Below are 17611 nucleotides of genomic sequence, written 5' to 3'. Positions count from 1 at the left end.
TCCATCCCTGCCCACAGGCCCTCCTGTCCAGCTCCCCAGATACTGGACCCAATAAATGATTGACAGTAAAGCAGAGATATCACGTTGCCGGCAAAGTTCATACAGTCCAAGCTATGGTATTTCCATGAGTCACATACGGATGTGAGAGTTGGACCATAATGAAGGCTGAGTGCTGAAGAATTGATGCGTTTGAACTGTGGTGCTGGAGAAGACTCTTGAGAGTCCCTTCGACTGCAAGGACATCCAATCATTAAACATCTCAATAGATGCAGGAAATGTGTCTAACATTCACTCGTAATTTTAATAAAACTACAAAGCTATAACCAAAAGGAGGTTCCTTAACCTAAAAAGCTACGGGGAATATTATGATAAATGGAGACACTTTGGAAGCATTCTTAGTAGTCAGGAACAATTCAATGAATCTGCTATTAGGGCTTTAAATCAACATTATTTTGGCAGCCTTGGCCAAAGTGGGGGGAAAAAAAAAAAAAAAGGAAAAGAAATGAGGCATACGAATTGGAAGAGAAGAGCCCAGACTATTGCTGTTTGCAAAAGATATGATGACCTACATAGAAAATCTGAAAGAATTCTCAAACTATTAAAACTAATATGAGACGCCCACTGTGTTGTTATACATAATCAACATACAAAAATCAATTTTGCTGAATACCGATAATAATTAGCACTTTGAAAAAAAAATGTAACCCAAAGAGTCAGGGACATTACTAGCAATCGTACTGTTTATAAATTAGTAACTTCAAATGTAGTCGAAACTCTCCCATCAAGGAGCTCCTGCGTGCAGGTCGTGGTCCAAGAATCCCCCACGCTGCCCGTGAATCCCGGAGCCGGGGCAGAGTCACCGCGTTTCTGTCAGCACCGTGCTCTGCAGTACTGGTGCTGCTGCTCAGTCGCTACGTCGCGTCCGACAGCAGCGCCGTACGGAGGACTGAGTGTGACCCTGCGGTAGAACAAGAAATACGCTAGGGCAAGAAGGAAGGGTTCAGGGACTGCTGACAGGAGCGGGATTGCTTTCGAGGGTGATGAAAATCTTTCAGATTGACTGCGGTGATGGTTGTAACAACTCTGTGAAAATACTAAAAACCACTGACCCGTACACAGGCAGTGGGTACACTGTAAGGTGTTTGAATAATATTTCAATAAAGCTGTTGTTATTTAAAAAACAAACAAACAAAAAAAAACAAACAGGGACTTTCTTGTCTGGTCCAGTGGCTAAGACTCTGCTCTTGATGCAGCGGGCCTGGGTTCCATCCCTGGTCGGGGAGCTAAGACCCAGCGCAGCCAGGTAAATAAATAAAACATAAATATTAAAGAACAGCAACAAGAAAAAGTAAAACAAAAAAGAGTTTCTCTAGGCAAACATATCTCAGAACTGACAGTAACATGTCACCTGCTTAGTACAATTTTCCTAAAGGTTTACAGTTTTGTTTTTTTGTTTTTTCCTTTTCTGCTTTAACCTCATAGTAATCTGTGGCAATTGTTGGCTCCCTTGGGGCTTTATTTTAGAGTTGGAGAGGCTGAAACACAGCACTCAGGTTGGCCTGTGGAAACTCCATGGAGTTGACTCTTGCTTGCTCTAGAAAGTGAGGAATCTAAAGACAGAAACAGTACTGGAGGATTAAAGTTGACAGCTTTATTAAGGAAGGAAAAAAGTGAACGGGATGGTTAGGTGGCGAACTCCCTGAGTTCTCAGGCAAGAGTTCTCTTTCATCTTTGGCCTAGTCAGAGTCTAGCCCAAAGAAGGGGTCAATAAATACTTCTTTAATGCATAAATGAACAAGTAAGTGGGTGACTAAGTGAACAAAGAAGGAAGGAATTTCCTAAGTGGTACAGGCGCTAGGAGCACCTTCTGTTCTAACATTTGGTCCTGGACCCAGGTTCCTGACTTAGCTCCTAAATTCCTTGTAATTTCCTGAGTGACAGGAGCGTCTTTCATCCTAATGGGGTGACTGGTGGTATCCTCCTGGACGGCTTCAAGATGGGGGCTGGGCCCCAGAAAGACCACGCCATGATCAGAAGCTTGGAACTTCCAGCCCCGCCCCTCATCCTCTGGGGAAGGGCGAGGGACTGAAGGTGGAGCTAATGAGCCATCGTGGGGGACTTCCCTGGTGCTCCAGTGGTTACGACTTTGCCTTCCAATGTGGCGGGGGCGGAGGGTGCGGGTTTGATCCGTGGTCAGGGAGCTACTAGGATCCCAGAGGCAGTGCCTCATGGGCAGAAAAGCCAAGACATGGAACAGAAGCAATATTGTAGCAAGTTCACTGGAAGCTCTGAAAATGGTCCACCTCAAAAAAACTTAAAAAAAAAAAAAAAAGACTCTGTGCTCTTAATGCAGGGGGTGTGGGTTTGATTCCCAGTCAGGGAACTAGATCCCACATGCCACAGCTGAAAGGTTCTACGTGCTGCGACTAGGACCCAGCCCAGCCAAATAAGAAATGAATAATTAAAGAACAGATCATGTCTACATGACAGCGCCTCCATAAAAGTCTCAGAAGAAAGGTCCTTGGAAACCTTTGGAGCTGGTGGTGCTGGGAAGCGGGAGGGGCAGGAGCCCCTTTCCCCAAACTGCGCCCCACACGTCTCTTCCACTTTGTTGTCTCCGAGCTGTGTCCTGGCACCCTGAGCTCTGTGAGCCCTTCTAGCAAATTGTGAAGCTGAGGAGGGGAGTCAAGAGAGCTCTCAGTTCACAGCCAAGCCAGACAGAAGTCGTGGGTCACCTGAGGAGACAGTCTTGTAGCAGGGGGGAGAGTCCTAGGTCCTGAGTCCTAGCTCAGTCTCAGGCCTGAGCCCTTACCTGTAGGATCTGATGCTACCTCCAGGCACACGGGGTGTCAGAATGGAACTCAACTGCAGGACACCTGGCTGGTGTCTGTGGAGAATTAGAGAACTGCTTGGTGTAGGGGGGGAAAACCTACAGGTTTGGAGTACCAGAGTCTTCTGTCAGTAAGGAGAAACGGTAAGACGGTTAGATGGCATCACCAACTCAATAGGCATAAATCTGAGCAAACTCTGGGAGACAGCGGAGGGCAGAGGGGCCTGGCGTGCTGCAGTCCATGTGGTCGCAGAGAGTCACACACGACTTAGTGACGGAGTGACAACAAAGGAGAAAGAGGAGTTCTTCCTTTCACTGGGTCTAGTCAGCGATCACAGTAGCTTTTTAGATCCTCCAGTCTTGTGATAGAGGCAGAACCTCTATTTTATACACAAGGAAATACAGTACAAAATTTCTCAGTACCTGGTCATCTGGTTCCAAAAAAAAAAAAAAAAATTGGCTATACTTGCATATTCATACCTGCTGGGTGAAAGAATGCTCAACCCATCAACAACCGACTGAGTCTCGATTCAGTACAGGGACAGAGACCAAAATCCACCCAGGATTTCCTATGACCCTCTGGAAGCCAGTCACTCAGGCTGGTGAGGAGAGGACCCTGTCCCCTCCTCATCGAATAACTCGCGTCAGATGTGAGCAGACAGAGGGGTAAAGGCCCCGTCAGGCCACCGCAGCCCCGAGGCAGCCACGGAAAACGCAGGATACATGGAGCCGGCTTCTGTGCTGTCATCTGAAGTATCTGCTCGCTGACAGACCGTCGTGGTCTGAACGATTTGCAGAGTTACAGACGCCCCACCTGGAGGACGCCAGGGTAATGGGCGGCCGCTACAGACTCGGCACGCGTGGTATTTATTAGGGAGCGTTAAGGACAGACCGTACATTCTAGCAGAAGTCTTCTGCCTTTCTGAGAGACGGGAGCAGCTGCCACCACTTCACAGGGTCTATGCCCCGCCGCAGCTGCAGGGAGCCCCAGCCCGTCTGCAGCACTCCAGCTCGCGTTTCCTGTGCCATCAGCGGCTGGGAGGAAATGCCTTCCTTTGTTTTACCTGCTTCAGGTTACCTGAGCCATGGTTAACAGGGTGGGGTGAGGTGGGGTGTGTGTGAGCCATGGTTAACAGGGGGGGAGAGCTGGGGTGGGGTGAGGTGGGGTGTGTGTGAGCCATGGTTAACGCGGGGGAGCGGTGGGGTGGGGGGGGTGTGTGTGAGCCATGTCTGTGTCTGTGTGCGCGCGTGGCTCTTGTGGTGATGATACTCATGTGAGAAAGCGAGACAATGTTTCAAACTGCCTTTGAACTGAGACTTTTAACAACTGCTTTCTCTGTTTTGGCCTGGGGCTGCACGCTGGAAAAGATAAAAGCGGTTCTCTCAGCTCAGCTTTAAATCCCAGAGTCCCCAGGGCCAGCGTCCACACAAGGGGGCCGCTGGGGGCCTGTGCCACCACGGCCCCCTCCACGGCCCTGGCTGATTTTCCCTCTTCTCTTCTGGTTTTTCCATGTTCGCTGGATTTAGCAACTGTTGTTTTAGTTGTAATCAGAGGCCGAGTGCGGCCCGGCCATCGTCACAGCACAAGGTACTATGCGATCCCTCTGTCACTTGCTGGGCGCCAGCATCGCCGGAGCACGTCCTTGGGAGCGTGTGAAAGGAAATCGGTGCCAGGCCCGTGCCGTAAATCAGGCTACGCCGGGACCCCGCCCTCCCGAAGGCAACGCAACGCTTGGGGCTCCCTGAGGACGATGGAAATCCAACACCGGGGTGCGCACCTCTGCCTAGAGGTGGACTGGGAACGGGCCACGCATACGGTGACAATTAACAAGCATCCTCCCCTCCCCTCTCAAGGCCTAGAGTTGGGCGAGATGGATGGGCCTCGTGTGGGTCACTGGGACAGAAAGAAAGATAATGTTCAGGAAAGAATTTTCTGAAGATCATTGTAACGTAAATGGACACCTACCAGCAACACACCTCAAAAGGAGAAGGGAAAAGGTGCTCATTTTATTTTATAGGTCGAACACGTACAAAACGACTATCACAGCTCCTGCTGATCCTCACAACTCACGGACGCTGTCGGAAAGGACTTACGCTGGGTGTTACAAACACCAAGGAATCATTTCCTAGACCAGCGGACCCCAACCTTTTTGGTACCTGGGACCATTTCGTGGCAGACAGCACTCTCTTTTAGCTAACTGCTCTAGCTTTGAGGCTCACGTCAAGTTTCTCCCCACGCTGCAAGAAGCACCCAGCTGTCATTTGGGGTTCAGGCCACTTTGGGAATGTGAAGGCTGTCAAATGTTTACTCCAGGATCTAACGACTCCCAGATGGCCATCTATATTCCAGGTTCTGCCTGAAGTCTGAGCGTCAAAGGAAACAGTGGTAACAAAACAGTGACTTGCAGGAAGATGGCACCTTCCCTGGGTTTTCACACAAACTTTGTGCTGCATTCAGCTCCGTCACAGCACAGCTGTACCTAACCAGCCGTGCCGGCTTCGTTCCCCCGCTTCCTCTCGCACACCCTCCCCCTTCGTGCACCCCACCTGCTATCTGAGCAAGACCCCTCACCCCCCACAGCCCTTCCCCTTCCTCCTCACCCCAACCTGGTCACCAGGGCCTGGACATTCTACCCTCTGCCGTCATCCACTTTTTTCCAGCCCTCTCTTAGCCAAGCCACTGTCCCCCTGGGCCAGTCCATCATCTCCAGTCTGTCCTGCACTCTGGGGTCACTGTTCTGAAGCAGGGAGCTCATCATGTCATCCTGCTCAGAACCCTCCGGCCCTCCATAGCTCTCCATGCGACGTCCCCGTGTCACAGCTGACCAAGGTCTATGTGGCCCAGCCGTCCGGCCTCAGCCTCCCAGCCCGGCTCCGAGCTCTCCTGGGTCAAGTCACACATGGTTGGTCCTCTGCTCTCTCACCGAGTCTGGGCCCTTCCACGTGCAGTTTGGGGCCTGCAATGGTCTTCTGGCTTCCTTTCTCTTTGCAGCTCTTTCTGTCACGTCTCAGATGTGTCTCTTCCTCAAGAAGCCGCTGGAAGCCCCCAAGGCCAGTCAGCTCCCTCCTTGGACTTCTTCTGGGAGCGGAGGAAGAATCATAGTTCCTCCTTCCCCTTGGGCGCTGGCTCTGTCTCCTCAGCCAGGCAGACGCCCTTAAGGACAGGCATGGCGTCTATTTGTTCTCCACTGCCCTAAAAATCCTCTGTGCTCTGCCTTCCTATCCAACCTGTCTCCACCCCAGCACCTGGCAACCACTGAGCCTTTTACTGACTCCATACTTTTTGCTTTCTCCAGACTGTAATATTGTTGAAATCATACAGTATATAGCCTTTTCAGACTGGCTTCTTTTACTTAGTAACATGCACTTAAGTTTCCTCCCTGTCTTTCTTTTTCGGGGGGATGTATTTTTAAATTTTTCAAAATTCTTTACTGGAGTATAGTTGTTTTGCAATGTTGTGTTAGTTTCTGCAAAATGGACAGGCCATCCAGATACACATATCCCCCACCTTCTGGACTTTCTTCCCATTCAGGTCACCACGATGCATAAGGCAGCGTCCCCTGTGCTCTGCAGTATAGTCGTGCTAATCATTTTATGCATACTATCAATGGTGCGTATGTATCCACATGTCAATCCCAGTCTCCCAATTCCGCCCCCCCCTTCCTCCTCTGTTCTCTACATGTGTCTCCATTTCTGCTTGGCACACAGGATCATCCACGCTGTTTTTCTAGATTCCACACGTGTTAACATGTGATATCTGTTTTTCTCTGACTGACTTCACTGTGTATGACAGTCTCTAGCTCCATCCACGTCTCTACAAATGACCTGATTTCACTCCTTTTTGTGGCCGAGTATATGGGTCACATCTTCATCTGTTCCTCTGTTGATGGACCTTTAGGTTGCTTCCATGTCCTGGCTCTGATAAATGGTGCTGCTATGGACACTGGGGTACATGTATCTTTTTGAATTACAGCTTTCTCTGGGTGTGCACCCAGTAGTGGGATTGCTAGGTCATACGGTAGTTCTATTTTTAGTTTTTTAAGGAACCTTCATAGTATTCTCCATAGTGGCTGTATCAGTTCACACTCCCACCATGAGGTTCCCTTTTCTCCACACCTTCTTCAGCATGCATTATTTGAATATTTTTTTTATGATGGCCATTCTGCAATCCCCATCAAATTACCAACGGTAATTTTTGCAGAACTAGAACAATAGAATTTACAATTTGTATGTAAGCACAAAAGAGCCCAAATAGCCAAAGCAATCTTGAGAAAGAAAAACAGAGCTGGAGGAATCAGGCTCCCTGACTTCAGACTACACTACAAAGCTACAATCATCAAGATAGTACGGCACTGGCCCCAAAACTGAAATACAGAGCAATGGAACAGGGTAGAAAGCACAAAGATAAATCTATGCACCTACAGTCACCTAAACTATGACAAAGGAGGCAAGAATACACAATGGAGAAAAGTAGTGATGCTGGGAAAACTGGATACTAGACAGCCACATGAAAAAGAACCAAGTTACAACACTCCCTAACACCATACACAAAATAAACTCCAAATGGATTAAAGACCTGAATGTAAGGCCAGACAGTATAAAACCCTCAGAGGAAAACACAGACAGAACAGTCTTTGACATAAATTGCAGCAACATCTTTTTTGACCCACCTCTTAGAGTTATGAAAATAAAAACAGAAATTAAAAATGGGACCTAATTAAACTTAAAAGTTTTTACATAACAAAGAAAACATAAATGAAATGGAAAGACAACCTTGAGAATGGGAGAAAGTATTTGCAAACAAAGCAACCGGCGAAGGATTAATCTCCCAAATAGTTTATGCAGCTCAATAGCAAATAAACAAACAACCCAATCAAAAGAAATGGGCAGAAAAAACCTAAACAGGCATTTCTCCTCTGTGTCTTTTTCATGGCTTGAGAGCTGACTCCTTTTAGCACTGAATAATATGCCACTATCTGGATGTACCACAGTTTGCTAACTCATTCACCTAGTGAATGAAGGACGTCTTGGTGCCTCCAAGTTCTGTGGGGTTTTGTATGGACACAACTTTGAAAATCATCTGGGTAAACATGGAGCAGTGTGACTGCTAGATGGAGGATAAGGGCATGCCTAGTTTTGCAAGAAACTGCCAAACTGTCTTGCAAACCGCCGTTCCCACCAGCAGTGAAGGGCAGCCCCTGTCGTTCTGCACCCTTGCCAGCATTAGGTGCTGTCAATATTTTAGATCTGGGCCATCCTCGTGGGTGTCGTAGGGCTTCTCTGGTGACTCAGTGGTGAAGAATCTGCCTGCCAGTGCAGGACACACTGGGACACTGGTTCGATCCCTGGGTCGGGAAGATCCCTCGGAGCAGGAAATGGCAACTGTCTCCAGTATTCTTGCCTGGGAAATTGCACGGACAGAGGAGTCTGGTGGGCTGCGGCCCATGGGGCGGCAGAGAGTTGGACACGACCGAGTGTGGCTGCTACACTACATAGGTGTGTGATCGTATCTCATTACTGCTATAATCTACGATTCTCCCATGACAGATGATGCAGGGTATCTTTTCATGTGCTTCTTTGCCATGTGTATATTTTATTTGGTGAGGTGGGGTATAGGGGGGAGTCATCTCAGAGCCCCAGCATCTGACACTGGTTGGCACAGAGCCAGCGCTCAACAACATCAGCTTAGGAAGTACATCTTATGCTTAAAAAACAAAAAGGAACTGTGAGCTGTCCCCACAACACACACCCCTGTGCCTTTATTCTGGGCACAATCCACTGTAGGACCACACTGTAAGACGGGCCACCCGGCTGTCAGGACGTGAGGTTTCCCATTGCTGGCACTGCCCCATGCTGACTTCAAGACCCCCCCACCAACATTCTTTTGTTCAACCTCTCTTATGGCAAAGATGGTCTTTAAGTATGGGTCAGGCTTCCCTGATAGCTCAGTTGGTAAAGAATCTGCCTGCCATGCAAGGGACCCTGGTTCGATTCCTGGGTTGGGCAGATCCACTGGAGAAAGGATAGGCTACCCACTCCAGTATTCTTGGGCTTCTCTTGTGGCTCAGCTGGCAAAGAATCTGCCTGCAATGCAGGAAACCTGGGTTCGATCCCTGGATTGGGAAGATCCCCTGGAGAAGGGAAAGGCTACCCACTCCAGTATTCTGGCCTAAAGAAGTCCATGGGGTCACAAAGAGTTGGACATGACTGAGCGACTGTATTTAAGTACACAAGACAGTTTATTGTCTGATGTTTCATGAAGCCGTAAAATCTTCAAGCAGAAGTATCCATCACTTTAAAGAAATAATTATTTATGAAGCTTACATAGTGCCTTGGGCTGCAAGGAGATCAAACCAGTCAATCCTAAGGAAATCAGTCCTGAATATTCACTGGAAGGACTGATGCTGAAGCTGAAGTTCCAATACTTAGGCCACCTGATGCGAAGAACTGACTCAGTGGAAAAGACCCTGATGCTGGGAAAGATTGAAGGCGGGAGAAGAAGGGGACAACAGAAGATGATGGTTGGAGGGCATCACTGATTCAATGGATATGGGTTTGAGCAAGCTCTGGGAGATGGTAATAGACAGGGTGACGGACAGCCTGGTGTGCTGCAGTCCATGGGGATGCAAAGAGTCAGATACAACCAAGTGACTGAACAACAGAAAAACAAAAACCAACCGACTTCTTGGTGAATGAGTATTACTACGCCTGTGTCTCTGGGACCACCTCCACCACTTTCGAGTCCCTCATCACCTATAGTTAAGATGCTGAAGAAAACTGCGCCGTGTCTCACCTCAGACACGGACACTCAGAAAAGTGGCCGGTTGTATCGTGTATACATGAATTAAGATTGAAATGCAGTTTCTATCAAGTCCTCTCAGGAACACTGACCAGAGACACTTGGCTGTCTCTCTCACGGGGGGAGTCCTCTCCTCACCATTCCACCCGGACATGCCAGCACCCAGATCACACACTCTCTCATGGGGGCTCCCCCAGAGCCTGTATCAACCTCTCCCCTCTCAGAATTCTCCACTGACACCCTTAGTCCTTTACTGCTGAACACCACACACACACACATACACAGACTAGTTGCCATGCCTGTTTAGTCTTTCCTGCAGGACGGGGGGCTCTATATGTCTCTGTGTGGCTGGCCGCGTGCGTGCGTGTGCACGCGCGCACACACACACGCACGCTCTGACTGGTCGCCATGCCTGTTCAGTCTTTCCTGCAGGACGGGGCTCTGTATGTCTCTGTGTGGCTGGTCACGTGCTAAGCCAGAGGCTTGAGGAATCCACATCTGCCCTGAGACTCTTACACGCCGACTGGTTCGACATGCCCGACCCAGTCCCTTGTCTTGCCAGGGACAGAAAGGCAGTGGCACTTTGGGAGCTTGAGTCGTCTGACAGCCAGTGGCGCACACAGCAGAGAGTGCCCGAGGTGCAGTCAGTGCTAGAGACAAGAACGAGGGCGTTTTCTGCAGCAGGCAGGCCATCTCTAACCGCCCTCTCCCCCTGGGAAAATCACCGAGTCTCTTCTGTTGAAGGATTATGAATTGAGCACGAGAAACTGCTTATTGATCTGAAAGTGGAGGATAAAATAGGCATCTCAAGGAAAAGGACTATAAATGCCCATCTTTAAAGTTCATCTTCTTTCTCTTACCAATTCTGAAATGGGAAGGGAAAGTTGCTCAGTCGTGCCTGACTTTCTGCGACCCCATGAACTGCAGCCCACCAGGCTCTTCTGTCCATGGGGATTCTCCAGGCAAGAATACTGGAGTGGGTAACTGTTCCCTTCTCCAAGGGATCTTCCCAACCCAGGGATTGAACCCAGGTCTCCTGCATTGCAGGCAGATTCTTTAATATCTGAGCCACCAGGGAAGCTCTAATTCAGAAATGGGAAGGGAAAAATTCCACTAAAGAGCTGAAAGTGTAGGCTGTAAAGTCCTGCTTGACTTGCCCAGACTCAAACTTTGACTCCATCACTTTCCCTAGGCGTGGGAGCCTGACCAACAACTTTATATTTTGGAGTCTCACATTCCTCTCTGTAAAGTGGGCATCAGAGATCAGTAAAGGTTGCTCAGTCGTGTCCGACTCTTTGCGACCCCACAGACTACACAGTCTATGGAATTCTCCAGGCCAGAATACTGGAGTGGGTAGCCTTTCCCTTCTCCAGGGGATCTTCCCAATCCATGGATGGAACCCAGGTGTCCCGCATTTCAGGTGGATTCTTTACCAGCTGAGCCACAAGGGAAGCCCAAGAATACTGGAGTGGGTAGCCTATCCCTTCTCCAGTGGATCTTCCTGACCCAGGAATCGATCCGGGGTCTCCTGCATTGCAGGCGGATTCTTTATCAACTGAACTATGAGGGAAGCTCAAAGCGGGCATAGTGATACTTGTGAGAGCGTGGCTGCCGAGATTAGTAAGACAGAGCCTGTGAAGCACTAAACACAGGACACAGTCGGTGCTTCTAGAAGAGGAGCTATGACGTGTATTCTCACTCTTACGCACGCTACTTTTCACAAGGCATTTAAAGCATTAATACATCGCTTCACTTGATCTTCCGTTATTCTGAGATGGAACATTAATCCCACGCCAAGGCAGAACCAAAGCTCAGAGCACCCCTGGTGACTTGGTTTTGTGGTCCCTTTGGCCAGACAGCAACGCCAGGCTCTGGGGCCTGTGAACTCTGGGGCGGAGCTCCAAAATTGAAAACAGCCTCTTTACTTCCAGCACTTGGCCCAGGAAGGGAAATGGGGTCCAACACTTAGGGCTGGCCGGGGGGTGGGGGCGGAAGAGCTGGGAGGGGGTCGCTCCAAGACGCAAGCCGGCTGTAAAGTTAAGAAGACGCTCAAGGCCACTGGGTGGGGGAAGCCACAGATGCTGGCACATGATCCGAGGGAGTGATGACTCCAGATGGCATTCTGCCAACCGATTTAACGTCTACATGGTAAGCTATCAATTCTACCCCCAAGCCTGGAAGCTGCACTGCCAAGAACAGCATGGTCAGAAACACAAGTTGAAAAGAGAGCAGAATCCGTTTTTGTTTCATGTGGAGAATGTGCTGCTTTCAGCATGAAAACCTGGGAAAAGGATGCAAAGAAAGGCAAGCTTCTCCCAGCTGACGGCAAATTACTGTGGTGGGCGCGGGGGGCGCCCACAAGGAGGGGGAAGAGCGCTTAAGGCCAGCATGTCCTCCTGGAAGGCCTGACTAGACCCACGACCTCTACCTCACTTGGGGTGGGCATGCCAGGCTGGGGTAGGGAGAAAAGTAGGGGACCTCGGGGGAGGCAGTCTGGTTCATAAACTTGGGGCAGGGCTGAACGTACAAAGACAAACGAGGTAATACCGTAAAATAGATGTTTAGGCATGAAGTGGGGGGAAGTGATCTGCTTGAGAGCTGGCGGATGTCTATTTCAGACAAAGCAGCCAGACTCTGAGATGCTGGAGGCCCGATGGGCGGGATAGGTGCCATTCCTGGGCCGGATGAAAGATGATCCTGAAAGTGGCGGAGGGGTGGGGAGGGGTTGGGGTGGGGTGGGGTGGAGAAGATATAAGATTTCAGGCAACTCTGCATCAGGCACGTACCTCCCTTCTGATTTCTGTGGACGCCAGCTGGCTGGGGGGAGGGGAAAGGCAGGCAGGAAGAACCAAGAGATCTCCCCAGCAGTGGAGGGAAACGGGAAGTCAGAGGGAGGGGGAGACGTTCTAGGTTCAAAGAAATCAACTTAGAAAGCTTCCTTTATAAAAATAGCCCCTGCCCAATCCTAGCCTATTTATATCACCCGTCCGAGATCACTATCGGGACCCGGGCCTGCATCACAAGACCCAGTGAATAACCCTCCCAAGTGTGGAGCGCTGGCTACCTGATTTACGGGAGGGCATCTGACACGGCGGTGGAGCAATGGAGTCAGGGACAATGTGAGCGCTGGCACCACACGGGGCACTGGCAAGTGGATCCCACTTTACAGAAATAGATAGGTTCCTGAAAAGTTGGCCCGAAAGTGAACTCAACTAATGGGAGTCATATTTTCCTAGTGAAGCACATTTTAAAACTAGAGATGGATTAGGGGAGGGATGGCCAAACAAGCAAACAAAACAAAACAGCGGTGATCCTAAGACCAAACAAAAGTCATCCTTCATTCAGCAAACTTGAACACGGCACTCACTTAAAAAGCCATTATAAATGCTCTTAAAACCCAAACGATTTGTTGGCAGACATATGCCCAGCGCCTCTGACACACAAGAGACTGCACCAGGCTTTGGGGGGGCTCCAAAGACCTCAGTGCCTGCCCCTGGGGAGCTCACTGGCAATCTGGGGCTATAAAGAAAGGGATACTAAATATCCACGTTATCTCCCCCTGGATGGAGACCAGGGGTGTGTGAGGGGTCGCCTGGCCCTTTAAGTGCTATCTGGCCTTGGAACAGCTCTGTCTCCATCCTGCCAGGAGAAGCCGACCAAGCTCGCCTCTAAATATGTCTTTTCAAACCCTCCGTTTATAAGTTAAAGGCTGCTGGCCATGTGGTACTGCGTCATAACTGCTATTTATTTAACTTGAAAAAAAAGAAAAGAAAGAAGAAGAAGAAACAAAAAAAACAACGATCTGGGCACTTTATAAATAAGAAGAGTTAGGGTACTTAATAGCTTTCTGAGAAGTCAAAGGCCTGAACAACCCAAGGGGTTGTTATTTCAAACTTTAAAGGGCATTTGCTCAGGGATCTGTTTGGGAAAGGCCTGCCTCCTCCTACTCGATGCTCTCCTGCACACAGAACACTGGTCACTGGTGACAAGAACAGATGCCTCACTTGTTATTAGCTCCACAGCCGCAGATCGGGGCATGCTGGGTTTGCGCTAAGCAAGGGACAGCACAGTACTGGCACCAACAAAAACGTCTCTGGGCTAACGGTGACGATGCTGCCAGCAGCCACGGCCATGTGACCAGGACTGGGAACAGCGGCTCGAACTGTGCTACATCCCTCAGACACCGCGTGCCCCAGGAGCTGCTACCACACCGCGGCCTGTTAGTAACAGTGGAACTCTTCCTGGCATTTTTGACTTAGACCTGAAAGTGTACAGAATAAACAGTACACTTTTTTTTTTTTTTGAAGAAACACTTTTTGTTTCATGATTATCAATGAAGCTATGGCAGAGACTGCTGGTTCTCCTAAACCCATTCTTTCTGCCTGCGATGAAGGAGGCCCGGGTTCAATCCCTGGGTCAGGAAGATCCCCTGGAGGAGGGCATGGCAACCCACTCCAGTATTCTTGCCTGGAAAATCCCATGGACAGAGGAGCCTGGCAGGCTACAAAGTCCATGGGGTGGCAAAGAGCAGGACACAACTGAGTGACTCACTTTCACTTCTACAGATAGAATTCCTTGCTGGTTCTCCCAATATCCATTCTTTCCTTCTTCCTTTTACAGACAGAATTCCTCCTGTTAGTTTTTTACTAGCAAGATACATGGCTGCCCTGGAGACTACATTTCCCAGCCTGCCTTAAAATGCAAATGACCATGTGACTAACAGTTGGCCAATTCGAGGCAAGCAACTTCCGGGTCATGCCCTTTAAAAGGGAAATCATTTGCCCTCAGCTTCCTCTCTTTCCCCCTTTCCATATTCTGGAGTGTGGACCTGGCAATGCCAAACCAGTTTTGACAAGACCTAGCAGGGTTTCTTAATTCTGAAATACACAGATGGCAAAGGGGTCTATTTACACAGAACTGTTGGCTATAAACTTGGATGGGGAAAATGCTATATAACTTTATTTTCACTAACTTCTATCTGAAGTTAATTAGTTCCTTCAGGTAGGAGGAAAAAAACACAGAAGTATTAGCAAGATCCAGGACTCTGTCAGCAACATACATTTACAGATAACCTCATATCACATTATACTTGTTACAGATTATTGTAAAATATTATATAAACTCATCAATAATGTGAAATTATAGTTGTCATTATACTTGCCCCTAGATCATTACTTGATGTCTTAACAAAGCAGATGCTGCTATATTATGGGGCTTCCCAGGTGGTGCTAATGGTAAAGAATATGCCTGAGAATACAGGAGACACAAGAGATGTGGGTTCAATCCCTGAGTCAGGAAGATCCCTGGAGTAGGGAACAGTAACCCACCCCAGGAGTCTTGCCTGGAGAATCCCAAGGACAGAGGAACCTAGCAGGCTACAGTCCACGAAGCCGCAAAGAGTCAGACACGACTGGGCGACCGAGTGCACACATGACATGAGCTTGTTTCATTTTAAAAATTACTTTGGTAATTGTATTTCAACACAATTGCTTTCCTTCATAATTCTATGTATTTTATCTTACACATTTAAAAATACTACTCTGTGAAGTGCTCTGTAGGCTTTGCCACACTGTCAGGATTTATGGCACACCAAAGCATGTCATGAAGCCTTACCTAGGGACTGGCAGAGTCTAGGGACCTGAGTTCCTTAGGACTATATAAGGAACTCAGGCCCATGGATGACCTTTGCAGAAGAGCCACCCTTCAAGTTGTGAAGCACTCCTCTAGAGCAGGGCTGCCCAACAGAATGATCACAGAGATGTTCTATACATGCTGTTCAATACAACAGCCTATAGTCAAGTAGCTAAAGAGTGCTTGAAAGGAGGCCAGTACAACTGAGGAACTAAATTTTATCTTATTTTAATGCAAACAGACACATGTAACTAGCAGCTACCATACTAGATAACACAGCTCTAGACTGTTACATGAGAAAGAAACGTATTTCTGTCTGGCTTGAACTCTGACATTGTGGGGACTCCCTGTTACAGTACTACGCTTAACCTGTATCTCAACTAATAGACAAGTTCACCAGGAGTCAATAATAACAAATATACTAGGGACAGAAGGCACATGTGTAGACACAAACTCAACAGGTAAAGAAACTCACTAATTGAAACCAAGATTTATAATAAGAATCTTCTATTTACAAAGCATTCCCATGCACCTTATTTCAGCTGACACCTCTGACCACCCCGTGTTTACTGCACCTATCTTACTCTCAAAGGGTCAGGGGACTTTGTTGACATTACAAAGATGGTAGACCCAGATCCTCCTGCCACACCTCTCGCCTTCTGGCACTTCACATGCCTCTAGATGGTAGTCCGCTGTCAGAAGTGGCCCAGCAGCTGCAGAAGACCCGCAGCCAGCACTTGGCCACCCCAGCCCACTCCTAGATGTCCATTTGCCTCTAGGGCACGCACAGCTGCCGAGCCCTTTTTCGGGCCCTGTGAGCTTTGAGATGCTGCAGGCATCTGAATTTCCCAAATTCCTGGCAAACGGCCCGTTTCCTTCGGAATCTACTATCTTGCAAGGACTTCTGAGTTCTGGGAACAGTGGCTGAAATACTCTTCTCAAGCCCAGGAAAGGGCCTGGAAATGCCACTGCCTTTTCAGCAAACTTTACTGCCAGGGTCAATTCAATGACAGCTCACTTTCTTCCTTTTGGAATCAGTTCCAAGAACACTATTGTTTTAGAGCAACAACCAAACATAGTAACAGGTTATAATTTTATCAGTTAACAAAAGGGCCAAGTCTTAAATTCTAAACAACAAAGACACCAAAAGAAGAAAAGCCAATACTGAGGTGTGACAACACATCTGTCTATTCCCTAGCCTATAGAACTCCCACGTATCCTTCAAATAAAACCCAGTCTGTCCACTCTCATGATCACTTCTTCCACATCACTTTGCCAACAAAGGTCCATACAGTCAAAGCTATGGTTTTTCCAGTAGTCATGTACATATGTGAGAATCGGACTAAAGAAGGCTGAGCACTGAAGAATTTATGCTTTGGAACTGTGGTGTTGGAGAAGACTCTTGAGAGTCCCTTGGACAGCAAGGAGATCAAACCAGTCAATCCTAAAGGAAATCAACCCTGAATATTCATCAGAAGGACTGATACTGAAGCTGAAGCTCCAATACTTTGGCCACCTGATGCGAAGAACTGACTCGCTGGAAAAGACCGTGATGCTCAGAAAGATCGGAGGCAAAGGGAGAAGGGGGAGACAGAGGATGAGATAGATAGCATCACTGACTCAATGGACACGAATCTGAGCAAACTCCAGGAGATGGTGAAGAACAGGGGAGCCTGGTGTGCTGCAGTCCATGGGGTCACAAAGAGTCAGACATGACTTAGCAACTGAACAACAACAACCACATTGTTTTATTCTTTTTAAAAGGTTTCATTTGATTACAAGTCACAAATACATATGAGTAAAGTTTAAAAAGCCAAATAGTCCCAAGGCTTGTTACAAAAAGTAGCAGGCCTCCATCTTCCACTCTCTGTGGTGTCACCTGGTACTATTCAAGGAATGTTTTACCTCTACATGTGAAAATAATATGTCTACAGTACTGGGACAGAAGAAATATACATTTGGTCGCTCAGATGACTGGAATATATTTCTCAAACCTATTTGGTCTTCATCCATGGTTCCTAGTTCACAGCTCCCCCAAACCTTGGAATTCACGAGTGATGAGAGCAATGGGAGGATCTCAGAACATTAGATCCCTTGTCCTCAGTTTCTGAAAACTCTTGAGAACCATAAAGGTGAAATGGTCATCTGTTTGCTCATAACAAGTCCCTTCCCACCGTGACTGGTTCGCATCAGTAAGGTGACTTTCGGAAATCTCTTAAAGATGGGGTCCAGGGACTGGCTGCTAGGAGAACTAACCACGAAGAGAGGGCTGTAATTTTCCGTTCCACTCCCTGATTTCCAGCAGGGGGAAGAGGGCTGGAGGCTGAACCTTTCACCGATGGCTAACGATT

At 48.2% G+C, this 17611-nt stretch overlaps 1 protein-coding gene across 5 annotated transcripts in view; it reads right to left on the bottom strand.

Annotated features, from left to right (window-relative positions):
• ATG7 (autophagy related 7) overlaps positions 1–17611 on the bottom strand; it is a 274952-nt gene that overhangs the window by 30705 nt on the left and 226636 nt on the right. The window contains exon 18 of one of the 5 annotated variants that reach the window (XM_025272101.3): positions 278–958. The exons of the other annotated variants lie outside the window; for them this stretch is intronic. Coding sequence (XP_025127886.1) covers positions 905–958 — 54 coding nt within the window. The 3' untranslated portion in view covers positions 278–904. Of the gene's footprint in view, positions 1–277; positions 959–17611 lie in introns of those variants that run through there. 5 annotated transcript variants of the gene reach the window in all.

This window comes from Bubalus bubalis, chromosome 21 (assembly GCF_019923935.1).
Source record: "Bubalus bubalis isolate 160015118507 breed Murrah chromosome 21, NDDB_SH_1, whole genome shotgun sequence".
NCBI lineage: Eukaryota > Metazoa > Chordata > Mammalia > Artiodactyla > Bovidae > Bubalus > Bubalus bubalis.
The sequence above is the reverse complement of the archived record's forward strand: the minus strand, read 5'-3'. Positions and strand labels throughout refer to the sequence as shown.